Below are 20,801 nucleotides of genomic sequence, written 5' to 3' on the forward strand. Positions count from 1 at the left end.
TAGAATAGAATAGAATAGAATAGAATAGAGTAGGGTAGAGTAGGGTAGAATAGAGTAGGGTAGAGTAGGGTAGAATAGAACAGAGAAGGGTAGAATAGAATAGAGTAGGGTAGAGTAGAGTAGGGTGGAATGGAATGGAATGGAATGGAATGGAATGGAATGGAATGGAATAGAATAGAATGGAATAGAATGGAATAGAATGGAATAGAATGGAATAGAATAGAGTAGGGTAGAGTAGGGTAGAATAGGGTAGAATAGAGTAGGGTAGAATAGAGTAGGGTGGAATGGAATGGAATGGAATGGAATGGAATGGAATGGAATGGAATAGAGTAGAATAGAATAGAATAGAATAGAATAGAATAGAATAGAATAGAATAGAATAGAATAGAATAGAGTAGGGTAGGGTAGGGTAGAGTAGGGTAGAATAGAATAGAGTAGGGTAGAATAGAATAGAGTAGGGTAGAATAGAGTAGGATGGAATGGAATGGAATAGAATGGAATAGAATAGAATGGAATAGAATAGAATGGAATAGAATGGAGTAGGGTAGAATGGAGTAGGGTAGAATGGAGTAGGGTAGAATGGAATAGAATAGAATGGAATGGAATGGAATGGAATGGAATGGAATGGAATGGAATAGACCAGGTTGGAAGAGACCTTCAAGATCATTGTGTCCAACCTATCAACCAATCCAACACCACCTAATCAACTAACCCATGGCACCAAGCACCCTATCAAGTCTCCTCCTGAACACCTCCAATGATGGTGACTCCACCACCTCCCTGGACAGCCCATTCCAATGGGCAATCACTCTCTCTGTGTAGAACTTCCTCACCTCCAGCCTAAACCTCCCCTGGTGCAGCCTGAGACTGTGTCCTCTTGTTCTGGTGCTGGCTGCCTGGGAGAAGAGACCAATATCTGTCTGTCTACAACCTCCCTTCAGGTAGTTGTAGAAAGCAAGGAGGTCACCCCTGAGTCTCCTCTTCTCCAGGCTAAGCAACCCCAGCTCCCTCAGCCTCTCCTCACAGGGCTGTGTTCCAAACCCCTCACCAACTTTGTTGCCCTTCTCTGGACTTGTTCCAGAGGCTGCCCAGAGAGGCTGTGGAGTCTCCTTCTCTGGAGAGCTTCCAACCCCACATGGCCACTGTGATCCTGGGCAAGCTGCTTTGGGTGCCCCTGCTTTAGCAGTGGGCTTGGACTGGATGATCTCCAGAGGTCCCTTCCAACCCTCACCATGCTGGGATGCAGGGTTTCTGGGTTTGCCTCAGCTTCAAGTTGAAACAGATCCCAGTTTTACAGTTGGGGGGGGGAACCCCCAACCACCACCAACCACTACAACACAAATTTTCCCTGATTTTGCAAATGGTTGAGCTTGCTGAGGGATGACATCATGCAGGAGGTGGTGAGAACAAAGCCCTTTTGCACAGTGTTCTCTGTGTGTGTGTGTGACCTGCAGGATGTGCAGTACTCCGACATCGACTACATGGTGAGGCAAATGGACTTCACCCTCAGCCCACGCTTCAGTGGCTTGCCAGCTCTGATTGAGAAGATCCAGCGAGAAGGAATGAGGTTTATCCTCATCCTGGTGAGTGTCCAGGCCTGGTTTGAAGGGGTGCCACGGTGTAAGGAGGAAATAAACCCCATAAAATCCTGTCCCCTTTTCGTTCCAGGACCCAGCCATAGCTGCTAATGAAAGCGATTACCCAGCCTTCACCCGAGGCCTGGAGAAGGATGTCTTCATCAAATGGCCCAACAGCAATGACATTGTCTATGGAAAGGTGCTGCTCTGAAATGCTGCCCCTTTCACCACAGAGTCATCAATGTTGCAAAAGACCTTGAAGATCAAGTCCAACCACCACCCCAACACCGCCATGTCCCCAAGTTCCATGTCTCCTGAACACCTCCAGTGATGGTGATTCCACCACCTCCCTGGGCAGCCTGTTCCAAGGCTTGACCACTCTTGCAGCAAAGAGTGCAATCTCATCTCCAACCTAAACCATCCCCTGGTGCAACTGGAAGTTGTTTCCCTGTCCTGTCACTTGGGTTTGGTTGGAAAAGGCTCTTGAGATTGATCGTTGACTCCAGCCCAGCACTGCCAGGGCACCACTAAACCATGACCCTCAGCACCACATCTCCACAGCCTTGAAACACCTCCAAGGGATGGGAACTTTTCCACTGCCCTGGGCAGCCTGGTCTGGTCTTAGACAACCCTGAAGGGGAAGAAATTGTCCCTCATGTACAACCTAAATCTCTCCTGGGGCAACTCAAGGCCATCTCCTCTCATCTTCTCTCTTGTTCCTTGGGAGAAGAGACCAACACCCACCTGGCTCCTTTCAGGGAGCTGTAGAAAGCAAGGAGGTCTCTCCTCAGCCTCCTCTTCCCCAGGCTAAACAGCCCCAGGTCCCTCAGCTGCTCCTCACCAGCTCTGTTCTCCAGACCTTTCACCAGCTTCATTGCTCTTCTCTGGACATGCTCCAACTCCTCAATGTCATTCTTGGAGCAAGGGACCCAGGATTTGAGGATAAAATAATCCAAATGCTGCTAACCAACACATCAGGTTTAGATGTTAGGGAGAGGACTTCTAGCACCACTTCTTAGCCCCAGATTTAGTTGACACATTGAGTGCTGGAGATGGCTGCAGCTTGGCTTGCCATTGGATGCTGATTTGGTGGAAGTTTCTCTCTGTTGATATTTGGTTTTAAATCCTTTTTTTTCCAGCTGTTTTGACATCTCCTTCCTCCTCCTAGGTCTGGCCAGATCTTCCCAATGTAGAAGTCAATAACAGCCTGGATTGGGATACTCAGGTGGAGGTAAGTAAAGGTTAAGATCTTTAGGTGACTGACACAAACAGGGAGGGAGCAGCAAAGTTCTGAAGAGACATTTTGCATGATGGAACTGGCTGACAAAGATTGGTGTTAGATCAGAACTCAGGGGTTGGATGCAAAAAGGGACCAGTTTGCCACCAGAACTTGTTGAACCTCATGCAATTGTCAGAAATGGGCCAGTGCAAGGTCCTGCAGCTGAGTCAGGCCAACCCCAGGAACAAAGCTAGGCTGAGTTCAGAGTGGGTTGAGAGCAGCCCTGAAGAAAGAGACTTTGGGGGTGTTGGGTGATGAGAAGCTCCCCGTGAGCCAGCAGTGCCCTCAGGCAGCCCAGCAGGCAGCTGTGTGCTGGGCTGCAGCCAGAGGAGTGTGGGCAGCAGGGCACAAAAGGCACTTTCTGCCCCTTGACTCTGCTCTGCTGAGACCTCCCCTCCAATCCTGCCTCTAGTTCTAGTGTCCCCAGCAGAACACAGAGCTGTTGGAGTGAGTCTAGAGGAGACCACATGGATGATCCAAGGGCTGGAGCACCTCTGCTGTGAGTTCAGGCTGAGGGAGCTGGGATTGTTCAGCCTGAAGAAGAGAAGGCCCTGGGGGGACCTTAGAGCTGCTTTCCAATACCTGGAGGGATCCTACAGGAAGGCTGCAGAGGGAATCTCCATGAGGGTGTCTAGAGACTGGACAAGGAGGAATGGTTTGAAGCTGAGGGAGAGCAGGGTTGGACTGGATCTTAGGAAGACATTCTTCAGCAGGAGGGTGGTGAGACTGCAACAGGCTGTCCAAGGAGGTTGTGGATACCTCCTGCCTGGGGCTTATTCAAAGCCATGTTGGAAGAGACCCTGAGCAGCTGAGTCTGGTTGAGAGGTGTCCCTGCCCATGGTGGGGAGGTTGGGGGAGACGACCTCTGAGGTCCTTTCCCACCTGATCCATTCTGGGCTTCTAGCACCAGAAAATCCTCCACAACATTGGAGCGAGGGGCAGAAGCTCTCCAAGCTTTTTGCCAGAGCATCTAAAAACTGCAGGGAAATGGTGAACTTTGAAAGGAAAAAAAATGACATTTCTCTTTGTTTTAAGAGGTTAAATGAAACCCCATCCACTCAGCCCTGCCTCCTCTTTCCCCAGCTCTACCGAGCCCACGCAGCCTTTCCGGACTTCTTCCGCAGCTCCACCTTGGAATGGTGGGAGAGGGAAATCACTGAGGTCTACTCCAACCCACGAAATGCATCCCTGAGCTTGAAGTTTGACGGCATCTGGATTGTGAGTGTGGCAAAATGACTCAGTCCCTGGGATTTCTCCTTTTCTTTTGGCCCTGAAATGGGTTATCAACACCTCAGAACCTCGCCAACGTCCTGAGGCCTCCAGAATGGTTTTGGGTGGGAAAGGTCTTTAAGATCATCCAGTCCAACCATTCTCCCACTCAACCAAGGCTGGTGCTCAACCATGGCTGTTAGCAGCACATCCCTGAGCCTCTGAAACACCTCCAGAGATGGGGATTCAACCACCTCCCTGGGCAGCTTGTGCCAGTCTTTGAGAACCCATCCAGTGAAGAAGGTTCTTCTGATGTCTGAAGTTTCCTCTGATATCCAAGGTGATATCCTTTGGACACCTTCCCTTGGATATCCTTCTCCAAGGAAGGAAGGATATGGATGTACTTAGCTTGTTGTCACATTTGGGCTTCTCAGGCTTTCTCAAGTGATTATTTCCTCTGATGGCTTTTCTGCAGTGGTGATGTTCTTCCTCAGAGCCTTCAACCCTCCAGCAGATCAATAAGGCCACCCAAATCGGTGTCAATTTCCATATCTGGAGCTAGGTTACATTGATTTCATTTTTTCACAGAGGCAAATCTGCCCTCATCCAGAAATAGATGAATCACAGAATCACCAAGGTTGGAAGAGACCTCAAAGATCATCAAGTCCAAGCTGTCACCACAGACCTCATGACATGGCACCAAGTGCCACGTCCAATCCCCTCTTGAGCACCTCCAGGGATGGGGACTCCACCACCTCCCTGGGCAGCACATTCCAATGGCCAACAACTCTCTCAGGGAAGAACTTTCTCCTCACCTCCAGCCTAAACTTCCCCTGGCACAGCTTGAGACTGTGTCCTCTTGTTCTGGTGCTGGTTGCCTAGGAGAAGAGCCCAACCCCCACCTGGCTACAACCTCCCTTCAGGGAGTTGGAGAGAGCAATGAGGTCTCCCCTGAGCATCCTCCTCTCCAGGCTAAGCAACCCCAGCTCCCTCAGCCTCTCCTCACAGGGCTGTGCCCAAGGCCTCTCCCCAGCCTCGTTGCCCTTCTCTGGACACCTTCAAGTCTCTCAATGTCCTTCCTAAACTGAGGGGCCCAGAACTGGACACAGGACTCAAGATGTGGCCTAACCACAGCTTCTGCCTCCCATACCATGCTGACCAAAGGAGCAGCAGGAAACCAAAACCAGCCAAAAGGGGCAAATTGCCTGAATTCCAGAGAAAATTGTTCATCTGGTGTCTCCCTTTCTGCTTGCAGGACATGAACGAACCCTCAAGCTTCGTTAACGGCGCAGTTGAAGGCTGCAGGAACACGGAGCTGAACTTTCCACCCTACTTGCCACGTGAGTCTGATGCTTTGGGGTCACTCTGGGTTAGGATTGGACTTGATGACCTTTAAAGTCTTTTCCAGCCCCCAAAACAAACAAACAGACACATTCTAGGATTTTCCCTGCCTAGATGGGGCAGAAATGGTCAAAGTTAGGCATCCAAATCATAGGATCAGTCAGGGTTGGAAGGGACCACAAGGATCAGCCAGTTCCAACGTCCCTGCCATGGGCAGGGACACCCCACACTAGATCAGGCTGCCCAGAGCCTCCTCCAGCCTGGGCTTAAACACCTCCAGGGACGGTGCCCCAACCACCTCCCTGGACAACCCATCCCAGGGCTTCACCACTCTCATGGGGAAGAACTTCCTCCTCACCTGCAGCCTGAATCTCCCCACCCCCAGCTTCATTCCATCCCCCCTGGTCCTATCACTACCTGAGATCCTGAGCAGTCCCTCCCCAGCCTTCTTGGAGCCCCCTTCAGATCCTGGAAGGCCACAATGAGGTCACCTCAGAGCCTTCTCTTCTGCACTTGGGTCACAACAACCCCCTGAGGGCTCTGCTTGGGGCAGAGTGGCCTCCAGAAGAGGCCTGGGGAGGCTGGTTGATGGCAGCTGAACATGAGCCAGGGTGCACCCAGGTGGCCAAGAAGGCTACCAGCAGCCTGGCTAGGGGGAGCAAGGCAGGGGTTGCCCACCTGGACTGGACACTGGTGAGGCCACAGCTTTGGTACTGGGTTTAGTTTTGGGCCCCTTGCTCCAAGGACTTTGAGGGGCTGGAACAGGTCCAGAGAAGGGCAACAAAGCTGGGGAAGGGTGTGGTGGTTTGAGCCTTAACTGGGATTTAAGAGCTCAGGTGGGGGGCAAGGCTGAGAATCCCTCCCCCACTCCCCTATCCTCTTTCCCAATCAAGAGAAAAAGGAAGGGAAGCAACAAAACAACTGAGAGATAATTTGGAGTCGGTTTGGAAGCCACTGGCTGCCAGCTGGCTGTGGCACCATTCACCACCACTCTCTGGGCTCAGCCCTCCAGCCACTTCCTAGCCCAGCACAGAGTGCTGCTGTCCAAGCCACAAGCTGACCACTTGGCCAGCAGTTTGCTGTGGGGGATGGGGTCAAAGGCCTTGCTGAAGTCCAGGCAGACCACATCCACAGCCTGCCCCACATCCACCAGGCAGTCACCTGGGCATAGAAGGAGATCAGGTGGGAGAGGCAGGACCTGCCCTTCCTAAATCCATGCTGGCTGGATCTGAGCCCTTGGCCATCCTTCAGGTGCTCAGTTATTGTCACCAAGATAATCTGCTCCATAATTTTCCCTGGCACTGAGGTCAGGCTGCCAGGCCTGGAGTTTCCAGGTTCCTCCATTTGACCCTTCTTGTGGATGGGCACCACACTGTCCAGGCAAGGCAGAAGCAAAAGAGAGCAAATGGCTGCAGTGTCTTCCCTTTTATAGGCTTGCTGGACAGGGAGGGGGAGTGGAACAGACTAACTCAGTTTCCCAGGGGGAAAACCCCCCTCCAGGGAGGGCAAAGCTCTCACAAGCCCTTCCCCTCCTCTGCTTTCAGGATAGGCATAACCCATCACGAAGAGTCTGCAGAATAGGGCTGATGATGAGCAGCTGAGGGACAGGGGGGTGTTCAGTCTGGAGTAGAGGAGCCTGAGGGGAGACTTCATTGCTCTCTACAGATCCCTGAAAGGAGGAGGGAGCCACATGGTGGTTGGTCTCTCCTCTCTGATAACAAGTGATAAGATGAGAGGAAATGGCCTCATGTTGTACCACGGATGGTTTAGGTTGGACTTGAGAAAAGCCTCTTGATTGGAAGGTTTCTCAATGGCTGGAACAGGGCAGGAGGTGTTCAAGAAAGGTGTGGACATGGCACTTGGGGACATGGTTTAATGGCCATCATGGTGTTGGGTTGATGGTTGGAGCCTGTGCCCTGGAGGTGTTTAAAAGCCACAGACCAGTGGCCACAGTGGACTTAGTAGTCAATGATCTCCAAGTAGACTGGGTGATCTCCAAGGCTCTTTTCCAACCAGAAACCTTCCATCATTCTGTTTCCTTGCAACCCCAGCCCCAGCCCAGTCTCTTCTCCCTGTCCCACAGAGCTAGGCTCGCGCTCGCTGGGGCTGAGCTTCAAGACCGTCTGCATGGAAGGCCAGCAGCAGCTCCCGGATGGGTCCCTGCTGCGGCACTACGACGTCCACAACCTCTACGGCTGGGCGCAGACCAAGCCTACCCTGGAGTATGTTGGCAGTTCGGTTCTGTTCACTTCTTCTGGCCTAACAGCCTAGAAAGTCAGGGGTGGGGGCTGGAGTGTTCTGGCAGAAAGTGGCACTCCTTCATCTGCTTCATTCTATTTCTATCACTTCCTCTGCCTCTACCTCTACCTCTATATCTCTACCTCTACCATCTCTACCTCTACCATCTCTACCTCTACCATCTCTACCTCTATCATCTCTACCTCTACCTCTACCATCTCTACCTCTACCATCTCTACCTCTACCATCTCTACCTCTACCATCTCTACCTCTACCATCTCTACCTCTATCATCTCTACCTCTACCATCTCTACCTCTACCTCTACCTCTACCTCTACCTCTACCTCTACCTCTACCTCTACCTCTATCATCTCTACCTCTATCATCTCTATCTCTACCTCTATCTCTATCATCTCTATCTCTATCATCTCTATCATCTCTATCTCTGTCATCTCTACCCCTACCTCTACCCCTACCTCTACCCCTACCTCTACCCCTACCTCTACCCCTACCTCTACCCCTACCTCTATCTCCCTATCTCTATCTCCCTATCTCCCTATCTCCCTATCTCCCTCTCCCTCTCCCTATCTCTCCCTCTCCCTCTCTCTCTCCCTATCTCTCCCTCTCCCTCTCCCCCTATCTCCCTCTCCCCCTATCTCCCTCTCCCCCTATCTCCCTCTCCCCCTATCTCCCTCTCCCCCTATCTCCCTCTCCCCCTATCTCCCTCTCCCCCTATCTCCCTCTCCCTCTCCCTCTCTTTATTTCTATTTCTGTTCTCTCTATCATTTCTGTTCTCTATTTCTATTTTCACTTACATTTCCATTTCTACCTTGACACTTCTAATAGTTTCCAGGCAATTCATAATTGATGATTGCTAACTTACAGAGTGTCATTGATAACTCATAATTCCCCAATACCTAATTCATACTTTGCAATTTCTTCACAATTTCTGATTTCTTAACTACCTTGACATCCTCTTGACCTGGAAGAGGTTTCCTACAGAAGCTGTGTAAGCTCCAAGCCTGGAGGTGTTCAAAACCAGGTTGGAGGAGGCCTTGAGCAACCTGGGAGGTGTTCCTGCCCACGGCAGGGGGGGTTGGAACTGAATGATCTTGATCCTAAGTCCTCCACAGGACTGCTGTTTTTTCAGCCTTCGCTGGAAACCCTTCCTTTGGTGCCTCCACCTTTGGCCAATCCATTTTCTAACCATGAATTGGTTGACACTCAGTTCTTAGTGTCCACAGACCTGTGGAGCACTGTGAATTCCAAGGTTGGGTTTGTGACTGCTCATGCTCCTGAGGACAAAGAATCCAACAGCTTCAGTTTTGGAATCGTGTCCAGAGAAGGGCAACAAGGCTGGGGAGAGGCCTTGAGCACAGCCCTGTGAGGAGAGGCTGAGGGAGCTGGGGTTGCTTAGCCTGGAGAAGAGGAGGCTCAGGGGAGACCTCATTGCTCTCTACAACTACTTGAAAGGTGCTTGTAGCCAGGAAGGGGTTGGTCTCTTCTCCCAGGCAACCAGCACCAGAACAAGAGGACACAGTCTCAAGCTGTGCCAGGGGAGGTTTAGACTCAAGGTGAGGAGAAAGTTCTTCACTGACAGAGTCATTTGTCATTGGGATGTGCTACCCAGGGAGGTGGTGGAGTCCCCATCCCTGGAGGTGTTCAAGAGGGGATTGGACGTGGCACTTGGTGCCATAGTCTAGTCATGAGGTCTGTGGTGACAGGTTGGAGTTGATGATCTTTGAGGTCTCTTCCAACCTTGGTGATACTGTGAACCTTTCACAATCCTCTTGGAGCTCAGCCTGTTGGTTTCTTCTCCCAGCACTCTGCAGAAGATCACAAAGGAGCGAGGAATCGTCGTCACCCGCTCCACCTACCCCTCCAGCGGAAGGTGGTCAGGACACTGGCTTGGGGACAACACTGCAGCTTGGAACCAGCTTGATAAATCCATCATTGGTAGGTTGGCACAACCTGTTGCCGTGGTTCTCCTTGCTTTCTGCCTCAGTATTCACATTTTTAGGGCCAAAAAATAACCCCCCCACACTCTGTTGAGCAGGCAGAACTTCCAGCTGCTTTCTTCTGGAACAGTTTTGATTCTTCTTAAACATCTTTTAACTTCATGGAAGTTCAACCAGGGTAAGGGCAGGGGCCTGCCCCTGGGGAGGAACAACCCCTGAACCAGGGATGACCTGCTGGGAGGCAGCTCCACAGAGAAGAACTTGAGAGTGCTGGTGGACAAGCTGTCCATAAGCCAGCAATGTGCACTCATGGCCAAGAGGGCAAATGATGGCATGAGGAAGAGTGTGGTCAGCAGGTGGAGGGAGATTCTCCTCTTCCTCTACTCTTCCCTAGTGAGACTACACCTGGTATCCTGGGTCCAATTCTGGACTGCCCAGTTTGAGAGAGACTGGGAGCTGCTGCAGAGAGTCCAGTAGAAGCTGCAAAGATGCTGAGGGGCCTGGAGCAGCTCTGTGAGGAGCCCTGGGGCTGTTGTGCCTGGAGGAGAGCAGCCTCAGAGGGGATCTGATCAATGCTCAGTAAAAGCCAAAGGGTGGGGGGCAAGAAGATGGGGCCAGACTCTTCTCAGTGGTGCCCAGTGACAGGACAAGGGGCAACAGGCAAAAACTGGAACCCAGGAGGTTCCATCAGGAGCAACTTGTTGACTTGGAGGGTGGTGGAGGCCTGGAGCAGGCTGCCCAGAGAGGCTGTGGAGTCTCTTCTCCGGAGAAGGAGAGCTTCCAACCCCACCTGGCCACTGTGATCCTGGGCAGCCTGCTGAGGGTGCCTCTACTTTAGCAGGACTGGATGATCTCTAAAGGTCCCTTCCAACCCCACTGTGCTGGGGTTCTATGATGCTATGAATTCTTAGCACCTGTTAAGAAACAGTTAGATGGTTTTGTGCACCCTCAAATTCGGTCCCTGTCACCTCCTCTGCCTCAGATCTGCTGCTCTGCTCCTTCAGAACCAGCACTTTGGAGGGAATTCTGGATATCATAGTATCATCATAGTATCAGTCAGGGTTGGAAGGGAGCACAAGGATCATCTAGTTCCAACCCCCCTGCCATGGGCAGGGACACCCCACACTAGATCAGGCTGCCCAGAGCCTCCCCCAGCCTGGGCTTAAACACCTCCAGGGCTGGGGCCCCAACCACCTCCCTGGACAACCCATCCCAGGGCTTCACCACTCTCATGGGGAAGAACTTCCTCCTCCCCTCCAGTCTGAATCTCCCCACCCCCAGCTTCATTCCATTCCCCTTAGTCCTATCACTGCCTGAGATCCTGAGCAGTCCCTCCCCAGCCTTCTTGGAGCCCCCTTCAGATCCTGGAAGGCCACAATGAGGTCACCTCAGAGCCTTCTCTTCTCCAGACTGAACAGCCCCAACTCCTTCAGTCTGTCCTCATAGCAGAGCAGCTTCAGCCCTTTGCTCATCCTCCTGGCCCTGCTCTGGACACCTTCCAGCCCCTCCAGATCCCTCTGGTAATAGGGGCTCCAGAGCTGGAGGCAGTACTGCAGGTGGGGTCTCAGCAGAGCTGAGCAGAGGGGGAGAATCCCCTCCCTGGCCCTGCTGGCCACACTTCTCTTGCTGCAGCCCAGGCTCTGCTTGGCTCTCTGGGCTGCAAGTGCACACTGAGAGCTCCTGCTGAGCTTCTCCTCCCCCAGCACCCCCAAGGCTCTCTCCTTCTTCCTCTCTCATTCTCAATCTTCTCACCCTTCCCCAAACCAAACCCATTTTAATTCTCAAACTAATGCCTTGTTTTGCTGTGTTTTTCCTTGCAGGAATGCTGGACTTCAGCCTCTTTGGAATATCTTATGTAAGCTCCTGGTTTCTTGCCTGTTGTTCATTTATCTGGCTGGCAAAGAGGTGCATTTTTGTCAGTGCCTGCTCTTGGCTTGACCCTTTCAGACTGGAGCAGACATCTGTGGCTTCTTTGGAGACTCTGAGTACGAGTTGTGTGCTCGCTGGATGGAGCTTGGTGCTTTCTACCCCTACTCAAGGAACCACAATGGGAACACAGGCAGGGTGAGGGTTGTTGGGGTTTCTTATTTCCCTTCCTCCCCTCCCCCATTTCCCACATTTTGTCCCTCACTATTTTTAGGTAGAAATGCTAGCTCTTGGAGAGGAAAAAAAAGTTCATTTTTCACATCTTCCAACCACCTCTGCCTGACTAAACCTCAGGGACAACTTCATGACTGCCAACAAGCACAGGGTCCTGCAGCTGGCTTGGCTCAGCCTCAGGCACAAACTCAGGCTGGGTGCAGAGTGGGTTGAGAGCAGCCCTGAAGAAAGAGACTTGGGGGTGATGAGAAGCTCCCCATGAGCCAGCAGTGGCCTCAGCCCACGGATCCAGCCTGGTCAGATCCCTCTGTAGAACCTTCCTACCCTTCAGCAGACCAACACTGCCACCCAACTTAATGTCATCTTCAGATTCACTGTGGGTGCCTTGTTCCCCTCATTTAGCTCCTTGATGAAGGTATTGAAGAGAGCTGCCCCCATCACTGAGCCCTGGGGAAAACCACTGGTGACTGGCCACCAAGTGGAGTTAACTCCATTCCCCACCACTCTTTGGGCCTGGCCACCAGCTGTTCTTTCCCCCAGTGAAGAATCTACCCACCCAAGCCATGAGCAGCCAGGTTTTCCAGGAGGATGCTGTGGGAAGCACTGTCAAAGGATTTACTGAAACCCAGGCAGACAGAGCCACAGCATTTCTCTTGCCTGCTGAGGTGGTCACTGCTGTGAACTTATGGGTGATGTATAAGATGAAAAGAAGACACTAGGCATGAGGGGGGTTTCTGTCCTGTCCCATCCCATCCCATCCTATCTCACCTCACTTCACCTCATCTCACCTTGTCCCGACTCATCCCACCTCACCTCACCTTACCTCACCCCCATCCCATCCTGTCCATCCTCACCTCACCTCACCTCTGTTCAAAAAATGACTCTTTTTTTTCCCAGAGGCAAGATCCTGTTGCTTGGAATTCAACCTTTGAAGACCTCTCCAGGGCAGTGCTCAACATCAGATACAGCCTCTTGCCCTATTTGTACACCTTGATGTTTGAAGCCCACGCTCATGGCAGCACTGTGGTCCGTCCTCTGCTCCATGAGTAAGTGTGGTCCTTCCTTCTCCTTCTTCCTTCACAGAATCCCAGCCTGGTGGGGTTGGAAGGGACCTCTGGAGATCACCCATTCTAACCCAAACGCTCCATCAAGGGCACCCACAGAAGGTTGCCCAGGATCACAAGGACCACGTTGGTTTGGAAGCTCTCCAGAGAAGGAGACTCCATAACCCCTCTGGGCAGCCTGCTCCAGGCCTCCACCACCCTCAAAGTCAACAAGTTGCTCCTGATGGAACCTCCTGGGTTCCAGTTTATGTCTGTTGCCCCTTGTCCTCTCACTGGGTACCAGTGATAAGAGTCTGGCCCCATCCTCTTGCCCCCTACCCTTTAGCTCTTGCTGAGCATTGAGAAGATCCCCACTGATAAGATCTCCACTGGAGACCATGGCATTTCTGTGTTCCTCATTAAAAGTTGGGGATTTTTTCCTTCATTTCAGTGGTTTTTCTGTTAAAATGGCAAAAAAAAAACCCCCACCCCAGCCCTGGAGAACAGGGCTGCTGAGGAACAGCTGAGGGAACCAGGGTTGTTGAGCCTGGAGAGGAGGAGGATTAGGAGAGACCTCATTGCCCTGTACAACTCCCCAGCCTTCATAGGGCTAGTTGGACTGGATGATCATAGCATCAGTCAGGGTTGGAAGGGACCACAAGGATCATCTAGTTCCAACCCCCCTGCCATGGGCAGGGACACCCCACACTAGATCTGGAGAAACTTGGTCTAGTTTAGGGTTTAGGGTTGCAAGCAGATGGTCTTGAAGGTCCCTTCCAACTCAGAACCATTCTATGCTCTCAAAGGTCTTTCCCAACCCAAACCACCTGGTGATTCCAGGAAAGCCCAACCCTGAAGGCCTGGCCTTGCTTCTGTCCCTTGGCAGGTTTGTGGCAGACACAACAACGTGGGACATCTACCGCCAGTTTCTGTGGGGCCCCGCGCTGCTCATCAGCCCTGTGCTGGATCAGGTGAAGCACTGGGAACAGCAACAGCCAAGAAACTGGGGAGAAAACAGTAAAAACTGATGAAAATATTGGAGCTCAACTCCATTTTTTTTTTTTTTTGGCTTTAACTGGGGAAATGTTTGATTGCAGGGAGTCAAGGAGGTGAACATCTACCTACCAAATGCCCGCTGGTATGACTTCCACACGGTAAGGACCTGCACGAGGGCTGCTTGCTGGGAGCTTTCCATAGAGTCCAAGAATGGCTCAGGTTGGAAGGGACCTCTAAGATTATCTCCTCCAACCTCCCCACCGTGGGCAGTGTTGCCTCTCAACTAGACTCAGCTTTAAGAAGGACATTGAGACTCTTGAAGGTGTCCAAAGAAGGGCAACGAGGCTGGGGAGAGGCCTTGAGCACAGCCCTGTGAGGAGAGGCTGAGGGAGCTGGGGTTGCTTAGCCTGGAGAAGAGGAGGCTCAGGGGAGACCTTCTTGCTCTCTACAACTCCCTGAAGGGAGGCTGTAGCCAGGAAGGGGTTGGTCTCTTCTCTCTAGCAACCAGCACCAGAACAAGAGGACACAGTCTCAAGCTGTGCCAGGGGAAGTTTAGGCTGGAGGTGAGGAGAAAGTTCTTCACAGAGAGAGTTGTTAGCCCTAGGAATGTGCTGCCCAGGGAGGTGGTGGAGTCCCCATCCCTGGAGGTGCTCAAGGGGGGATCGGATGTGGCCCTTGGTGCCATGGTTTAGTAGCCATGAGGTGTTGGATGACAGGTTGGAGTTGCTGATCTTTGAGGTCTCTTCCAACCTTGATTCTGTGATTCAAGCAGTGGGCTTGGTGTGTGTTTATAACTAATAGAAGATTTTATTCTAAAGACATTTTCCAAGGGTGATTCCACAACTACTTACTTCTTTTTATACTTGTTTTGTGGTTTTTAATCCCCTGCAGGACGAGCACGTTGCCCTTAGAGGACAGTTTGGGACTTTACCAGCTCCTCTGGGACACATCAACCTGCACATCCGTGGGGGTTACATCCTTGCTCAGCAGAGCCCTGCCACCACCACATTTTACAGGTAAGAGCAGAAGAAATCAGGAGTTAAAAATGTCTTTAATTTTCTTTCCCCCTCTCCCCCCCAATGTTTTAGGGCAGACCTCGACTGACTGGGCAGATGGGCAGAGCCCAACGGGATGGCATTCAGCAAGTCCCAGTGCCAGGGGCTGCACTTTGGCCACAGCAACCCCAGGCAGAGCTACAGGCTGGGGGCAGAGTGGCTGAGAGCTGCCAAACAGAGAGGGACCTGGGGGTGCTGATTGACAGCTGCCTGAACAGGAGCCAGCAGTGTGCCCAGGTGGCCAAGAGGGCCAATGGCATCCTGGCCTGCATTAGGAACAGTGTGGCCAGCAGGAGCAGGGAGGTCATTGTGCCCCTGTGCTCTGCATTGGTTAGGCCACACCTTGAGTCCTGTGTCCAGTTCTGGGCCCCTCAGTTTAGGAAGGACATTGAGAGACTTGAAGGTGTCCAGAGAAGGGCAACAAGGCTGGGGAGAGGCCTTGAGCACAGCCCTGTGAGGAGAGGCTGAGGGAGCTGGGGTTGCTTAGCCTGGAGAAGAGGAGGCTCAGGGGAGATCTCATTGCTCCTCTACAACTACCTGAAAGGTGCTTGTAGCCAGGAGGGGGTTGGTCTCTTCTCCCAGGCAACCAGCACCAGAACAAGAGGACACAGTCTCAAGCTGTGCCAGGGGAGGTTTAGGCTGGAGGTGAGGAAGAAGCTCTAGGCCCTTCAAGGGCTTTTCCAGCCTAAACAGTTCTGTGATTCTCCCCATAACCTCCCTTAAATCACAGAATGGGTTGAACAGGACCATTAAAGGTCATCTTGGATGAGAAGCTCCCTGTGAGCCAGCAGTACCACCATGCAGCCCAGACAGCAGCCCTGTGCTAGGCTGCATCCAGAGGAGTGTGGGCAGCAGAGCAAGAGAGAGGATTCTGCCCCTTGGCTCTGCTCTGCTGAGACCCCACCTCCAATCCTGCCTCCAGCTCTAGTGTCCCCAGCAGAAGGAGGACACAGAGCTGTTGGAGTGAGTCCAGAGGAGGCCACAAAGATGATCCAAGGTCTGAAGCACCTCTGCTATGAGGATAGGCTGAGGAGCTGCAGTTGTTCAACCTGGGGAGGAGAAGGCTCTGTGGGAGGACCTTAGAGCTTCTTTCCCATGCCTGAAGGGATCCTACAGGGAGGCTGCAGAGGGACTTCTCATGAGGGTGTCCAGAGACAGGACAAGGGGAATGGTCTGAAGCTGAGGGAGGGCAGGGTTGGACTGGATCTTAGGAAGACATTCTTCAGCAGGAGTGTACTGGGACCCTGGAACAGGTTGCCCAGGGAAGCTGTGGATGCCTCACCCCCGGGGATGTTCAAGGCCAAGTAGCTGAGAGGTATCCTTGGCCACGGTGAGGCAGCTGGAGGAGATGATCTCTGAGGCCCCTTCCAACCTGAGCCATTCTGTGATTGGTTCACATAAGTGCTGGTGCTTGAGGCACACAAACAGTGACCCCCTCTTTCTCTCCACAGCCGGCAGAAGCCCCTGTCCCTGACCGTGGCGCTGAGCGACGCCCAGCTGGCTGAGGGGCAGCTGTACTGGGACGATGGCGTTCGCATCGGTGAGCACCGGCCCGGGGGTCCTGTCACCAGCGAGGGGCTTCCTGAGTCACCAGCCCAGGACACCGAGCTGGGGGCAGGAGTTGATCTGCTGGAGGGTAGAGAGGCTCTGCAGAGGGACCTCGACAGGCTGGGCAGAGGGGCAGAGGCCAAGGGCAGGAGATTGAACACATCCAAGTGCCAGGGGCTGCACAGCAACACAGCAACCCCAGGCAGTGCTACAGGCTGGGGGCAGAGTGGCTGAGAGCAGCCAGGCAGAGAGGGACCTGGGGGTGCTGGTTGAACATGAGCCAGCAGTGTGCCCAGGCAGCCAGGAGGGCCAATGGCATCCTGGCCTGCATCAGGAGCAGTGTGGCCAGAAGGAGCAGGGAGCTCATCCTGCCCCTGTCCACTGCACTGCTTAGGCCACACCTTGAGTCCTGTGTCCAGTTCTGGGCCCCCTCAGTTTAGGAAGGAGGTTGAGCTGCTGGAATGAGTCCAGAGAAGGGCAATGAAGTTGGTGAGGGGCTTGGAACACAGCCCTGTGAGGAGAGGCTGAGGGAGCTGGGGTTGCTTAGCCTGGAGAGGAGGAGACTCAGGGGTGACCTTCTTGCTTTCTACAACTACCTGAAGGGAGGTTGTAGACAGGCAGAGGTTGGTCTCTTCTCCCAGGCAGCCAGCACCAGAACAAGAGGACACAGTCTCAGGCTGTACCAGGGGAGGTTTAGGCTGGAGGTGAGGAAGAAGTTCTATACAGAGAGAGAGATTGGCCATTGGGATGTGCTGCCTGGGGAGGTGGTGGAGTCACCATCATTGGAGGTGTTCAGGAGGAGACTTGATGGGGTGCTTGGTGCCATGGGTTAGTTGATTAGGTGGTGTTGGGTTGGTTGATAGGTTGGACACGATGATCTTGAAGGTCTCCTCCAACCTGGTCTATTCTATTCTATTCTATTCTATTCTATTCCATTCCATTCCATTCCATTCCATTCCATTCCATTCCATTCCATTCCATTCCATTCCATTCCATTCCATTCTATTCTATTCTATTCTATTCTATTCTATTCTATTCTATTCCATTCCATTCCATTCCATTCCATTCCATTCCATTCCATTCCATTCCATTCCATTCCATTCCATTCCATTCTATTCCATTCTATTCCATTCTATTCTATTCTATTCTATTCTATTCTATTCTATTCTATTCCATTCTATTCCATTCTATTCTATTCCATTCCATTCCATTCCATTCCATTCCATTCCATTCCATTCCATTCCATTCCATTCCATTCCATTCCATGAAGACTTCATTTTGCCCTCTGCCTGTGCAGCGTGGGATGGGAGCAGAAGCCAGGAAAAAGAATGACAGCAGAATGATTAAATTGAATGAATCAAGGTTAAGAATGTAGGACAAAGCTCGAGTGGAAGGAATTCAAACTGCAGCAAATTTGTTGCACTGAAGAAAGTCAACTAAAAGGAGAGCACAGCTGCCAAGCAGAGTGAATTCCTGAAGCTATGGCAGACCCAACTGAAATATTTACTCCATTGGGCAGGATAAAAAATGTATGACACCAAAGAAATCCAACTGCAATGAGGGCAACACTGCTAAACTTCATTCATTCAAGCAATTGCAGCAAAGGAATTGCTTTCAATGATTTAAAGTATTCCACAGTTATCACCACGGTTGGAAGAGACCTCAACTCGAATTAGGGTTAAAACAATGAAAATTAAGGTAAAATCAACTCAAATCAGGGCAAAATCAACTCAAATTAGGGCAAAATCACAGTATCATAGTATCATAGAATCAGTCAGGGTTGGAAGGGACCACAAGGATCATCTAGTTCCAACCCCCCTGCCATGGGCAGGGACACCCCACACTAGATCAGGCTGCCCAGAGCCTCCTCCAGCCTGGCCTTAAACACCTCCAGGGCTGGGGCCCCAACCACCTCCCTGGACAACCCATCTCAGGGCTTCACCACTCTCATGGGGAAGAACTTCCTCCTCCCCTCCAGCCTGAATCTCCCCACCTCCAGCTTCATTCCATTCCCCCCAGTCCTATCACTACCTGAGATCCTGAGCAGTCCCTCCCCAGCCTTCTTGGAGCCTCCTTCAGAGCCTGGAAGGCCACAATGAGGTCACCTCAGAGCCTTCTCTTCTCCAGACTGAACAGCCCCAACTCCCTCAGTCTGTCCTCACAGCAGAGCAGCTTCAGCCCTCTGCTCATCCTCCTGGCCCTGCTCTAGACACCTTCCAGCCCCTCCAGATCCCTCTTGCAATAGGGGCTCCAGAGCTGGAGGCAGTACTCCAGGTGGGGTCTCCCCAGAGCTGAGCAGAGGGGGAGAATCCCCTCCCTTGCCCTGCTGGCCACACTTCTCCTGCTGCAGCCCAGGAACTCAAATTAGGGCAAAATCAACAAAAACTAAGGCAAAATCAACTAAATTTCAGGTGGAATCAATTAAAATTAGGGTAAATTCAACTAACACGAAATGAAAGTCATCCAAGTCTGACTTTCCTTTGCCTTACAGATGCCTATGAGGACGGTGTCTACCTGCTGGTCTCGTTCGCCGCCGCCCGGGTACGTCACGCTGCCGCTGGGGTTTGGGTGCCTGGCAGGGGCTGGTTGTACTCAAACTGCTTGAATTTGCCCTTTTTCTCAAGGTTTTGATACCACCCCACACCCTCTGTCCTGGGCCAGCCCTTCTCTGGGGTGGTGGGAGAGGTATCACAGTATCACTACGGTTGGAAGAGACCTCAAAGATCATCGAGTCCAACCTGTCACCACTGACCTCATGACTAAACCATGGCACCAAGTGCCACATCCAATCCCCTCTTGAACACCTCCACCACCTCCCTGGGCAGCACATCCCAATGGCAAACAACTCTCTCAGGGAAGCACTTTCTCCTCACCTCCAGCCTAAACTTCCCCTGGCACAGCTTGAGACTGTGTCCTCTTGTTCTGGTGCTGGTTGCTAGAGAGAAGAGACCAATCCCCACCTGGCTGCAACCACCTTTCAGGTAGTTGTAGAGGGCAATGAGGTCTCCCCTGAGCCTCCTCTTCTCCAGGCTAAGCAACCCCAGCTCCCTCAGCCTCTCCTCACAGGGCTGTGCTCAAGGCCTCTCCCCAGCCTTGTTGCCCTTCTCTGGACACCTCCAAGCCTCTCAATGTCCTTCCTAAACTGAGGAGCCCAGAACTGGACACAGGACTCAAGGTGTGGCCTAACCAGTGCAGAGCACAGGGCACAATGACCTCCCTGCTCCTGCTGGCCACACTGTTCCTGATGCAGGCCAGGATGCCATTGGCCCTCTTGGCCACCTGGGCACACTGCTGGCTCGTGTTCAGGTGGCTGTCAACCAGCACCCCCAGGTCCCTCTCTGTTTGGCAGCTCTCAGCCACTCTGCCCCCAGCCTGTAGCTCTGCCTGGGGTTGCCGTGGCCAAAGTGCAGCCCCCGGCCCTGGGACTTGTTGAATGGTTTAGTTCTTTTTATTCTGTCAAAATCACATCAGGACAAATTCCTTCAATATTCAGCTGGCAGAGGGGTTGGAAAGAGATCTGGAAAGGTGGAGGGGAAAAAAAAAAATGGGGAAATCAGTGAAATCCCAACATTTTATTTGTGGCTGGTTTTTAATGGACCAAAAAGGGAAAAACAAACAAAAACCTTTGTTAAGCCTCAAGTGGGATGAAAAAAAGGCAATTTTTTTTTTACCAAGGAGAAATCACTGATTTCCCTTTGTCCTTGCCCTTCAGAATGTTTTAGAGATCAAGGCTCTGCATCGTGGCTATGTTGATCCAAACAACTTGAAATTCACCCAGGTGAAGGTTTTGGGGGTGACCTCAGCTGCTCACAACGTGACTGTGTCACAGAACGGCCAACAGATTCCATCTCCTCATCTTGTGACCTACAACAGCCAAACCCAGGTAAATCAGAGGGGTTTGGGGGGCGTCTCAGCTTTGAAAGAGGGGAGAAAGGGGATTCCTGCCCCTTTCCTTCACCCTCCTGAGACCCCACTGCAGTGGTGGGGCCAGCTCTGGAGTCCTAGCACAGCAAAGACAGGGGTCTGCTGGAGTGGGGCTGTAAGAGTCCATGGAGATGGTCTAACTGGAAGCCTTCTGCTGTGAGGCCAGACTGAGAGATTTGGGCTTGTTCAGCATGGAGAAGGCTCCAGGAAAACCTTCTGGTGGCCTTTCAGTGCTTCAAGGGTCCTCAAAGAAAGCTGGGGACAGACTTTGGAGCAGGGCTTGCTGGGACAGGCCAAGGGATGATGGTTTGAACTCCAAGAGGGAGGTTCAGAGTGGAGAGAAGGGAGAACAGGTGAGAACCTGGCCCAGGTTGCCCAGACAGGGGGGAGCTGCCCCATCCCTGGAACTACCCCAGGTCAGGTTGTTTGGGGCTTTGAGCAACCTGCTCTAGTTGGGGATGGCCCTGCTGGCTGCAGGGGGTTGGACTTGAGAGGTCCCTTCCTACCCAAACCAGTCTGGGATTCCATGAAAC

The 20,801-nt window shown here is 52.2% G+C and overlaps 1 protein-coding gene across 1 annotated transcript in view; it reads left to right on the top strand.

Moving 5' to 3' along the window:
• The window catches only part of LOC104308979 (maltase-glucoamylase), a gene marked incomplete at its 5' end in the record, with an annotated part of 68,869 nt that overhangs the window by 46,874 nt on the left and 1,194 nt on the right, over positions 1-20,801 (top strand). Inside the window, 16 exons of the mRNA XM_054179553.1 lie at positions 1,455-1,583; positions 1,669-1,776; positions 2,746-2,808; positions 3,940-4,074; positions 5,321-5,405; positions 7,490-7,628; positions 9,467-9,600; positions 11,423-11,457; positions 11,550-11,666; positions 12,600-12,748; positions 13,632-13,716; positions 13,843-13,899; positions 14,633-14,757; positions 16,248-16,336; positions 18,836-18,885; positions 20,057-20,227. Coding sequence (XP_054035528.1) covers positions 1,455-1,583; positions 1,669-1,776; positions 2,746-2,808; positions 3,940-4,074; positions 5,321-5,405; positions 7,490-7,628; positions 9,467-9,600; positions 11,423-11,457; positions 11,550-11,666; positions 12,600-12,748; positions 13,632-13,716; positions 13,843-13,899; positions 14,633-14,757; positions 16,248-16,336; positions 18,836-18,885; positions 20,057-20,227 — 1,671 coding nt within the window. The remainder of the gene's footprint in view (positions 1-1,454; positions 1,584-1,668; positions 1,777-2,745; positions 2,809-3,939; positions 4,075-5,320; positions 5,406-7,489; positions 7,629-9,466; positions 9,601-11,422; positions 11,458-11,549; positions 11,667-12,599; positions 12,749-13,631; positions 13,717-13,842; positions 13,900-14,632; positions 14,758-16,247; positions 16,337-18,835; positions 18,886-20,056; positions 20,228-20,801) is intronic.

The sequence above is a fragment of the Dryobates pubescens genome, unplaced genomic scaffold (assembly GCF_014839835.1).
Source record: "Dryobates pubescens isolate bDryPub1 unplaced genomic scaffold, bDryPub1.pri scaffold_80_arrow_ctg1, whole genome shotgun sequence".
Lineage (NCBI taxonomy): Eukaryota > Metazoa > Chordata > Aves > Piciformes > Picidae > Dryobates > Dryobates pubescens.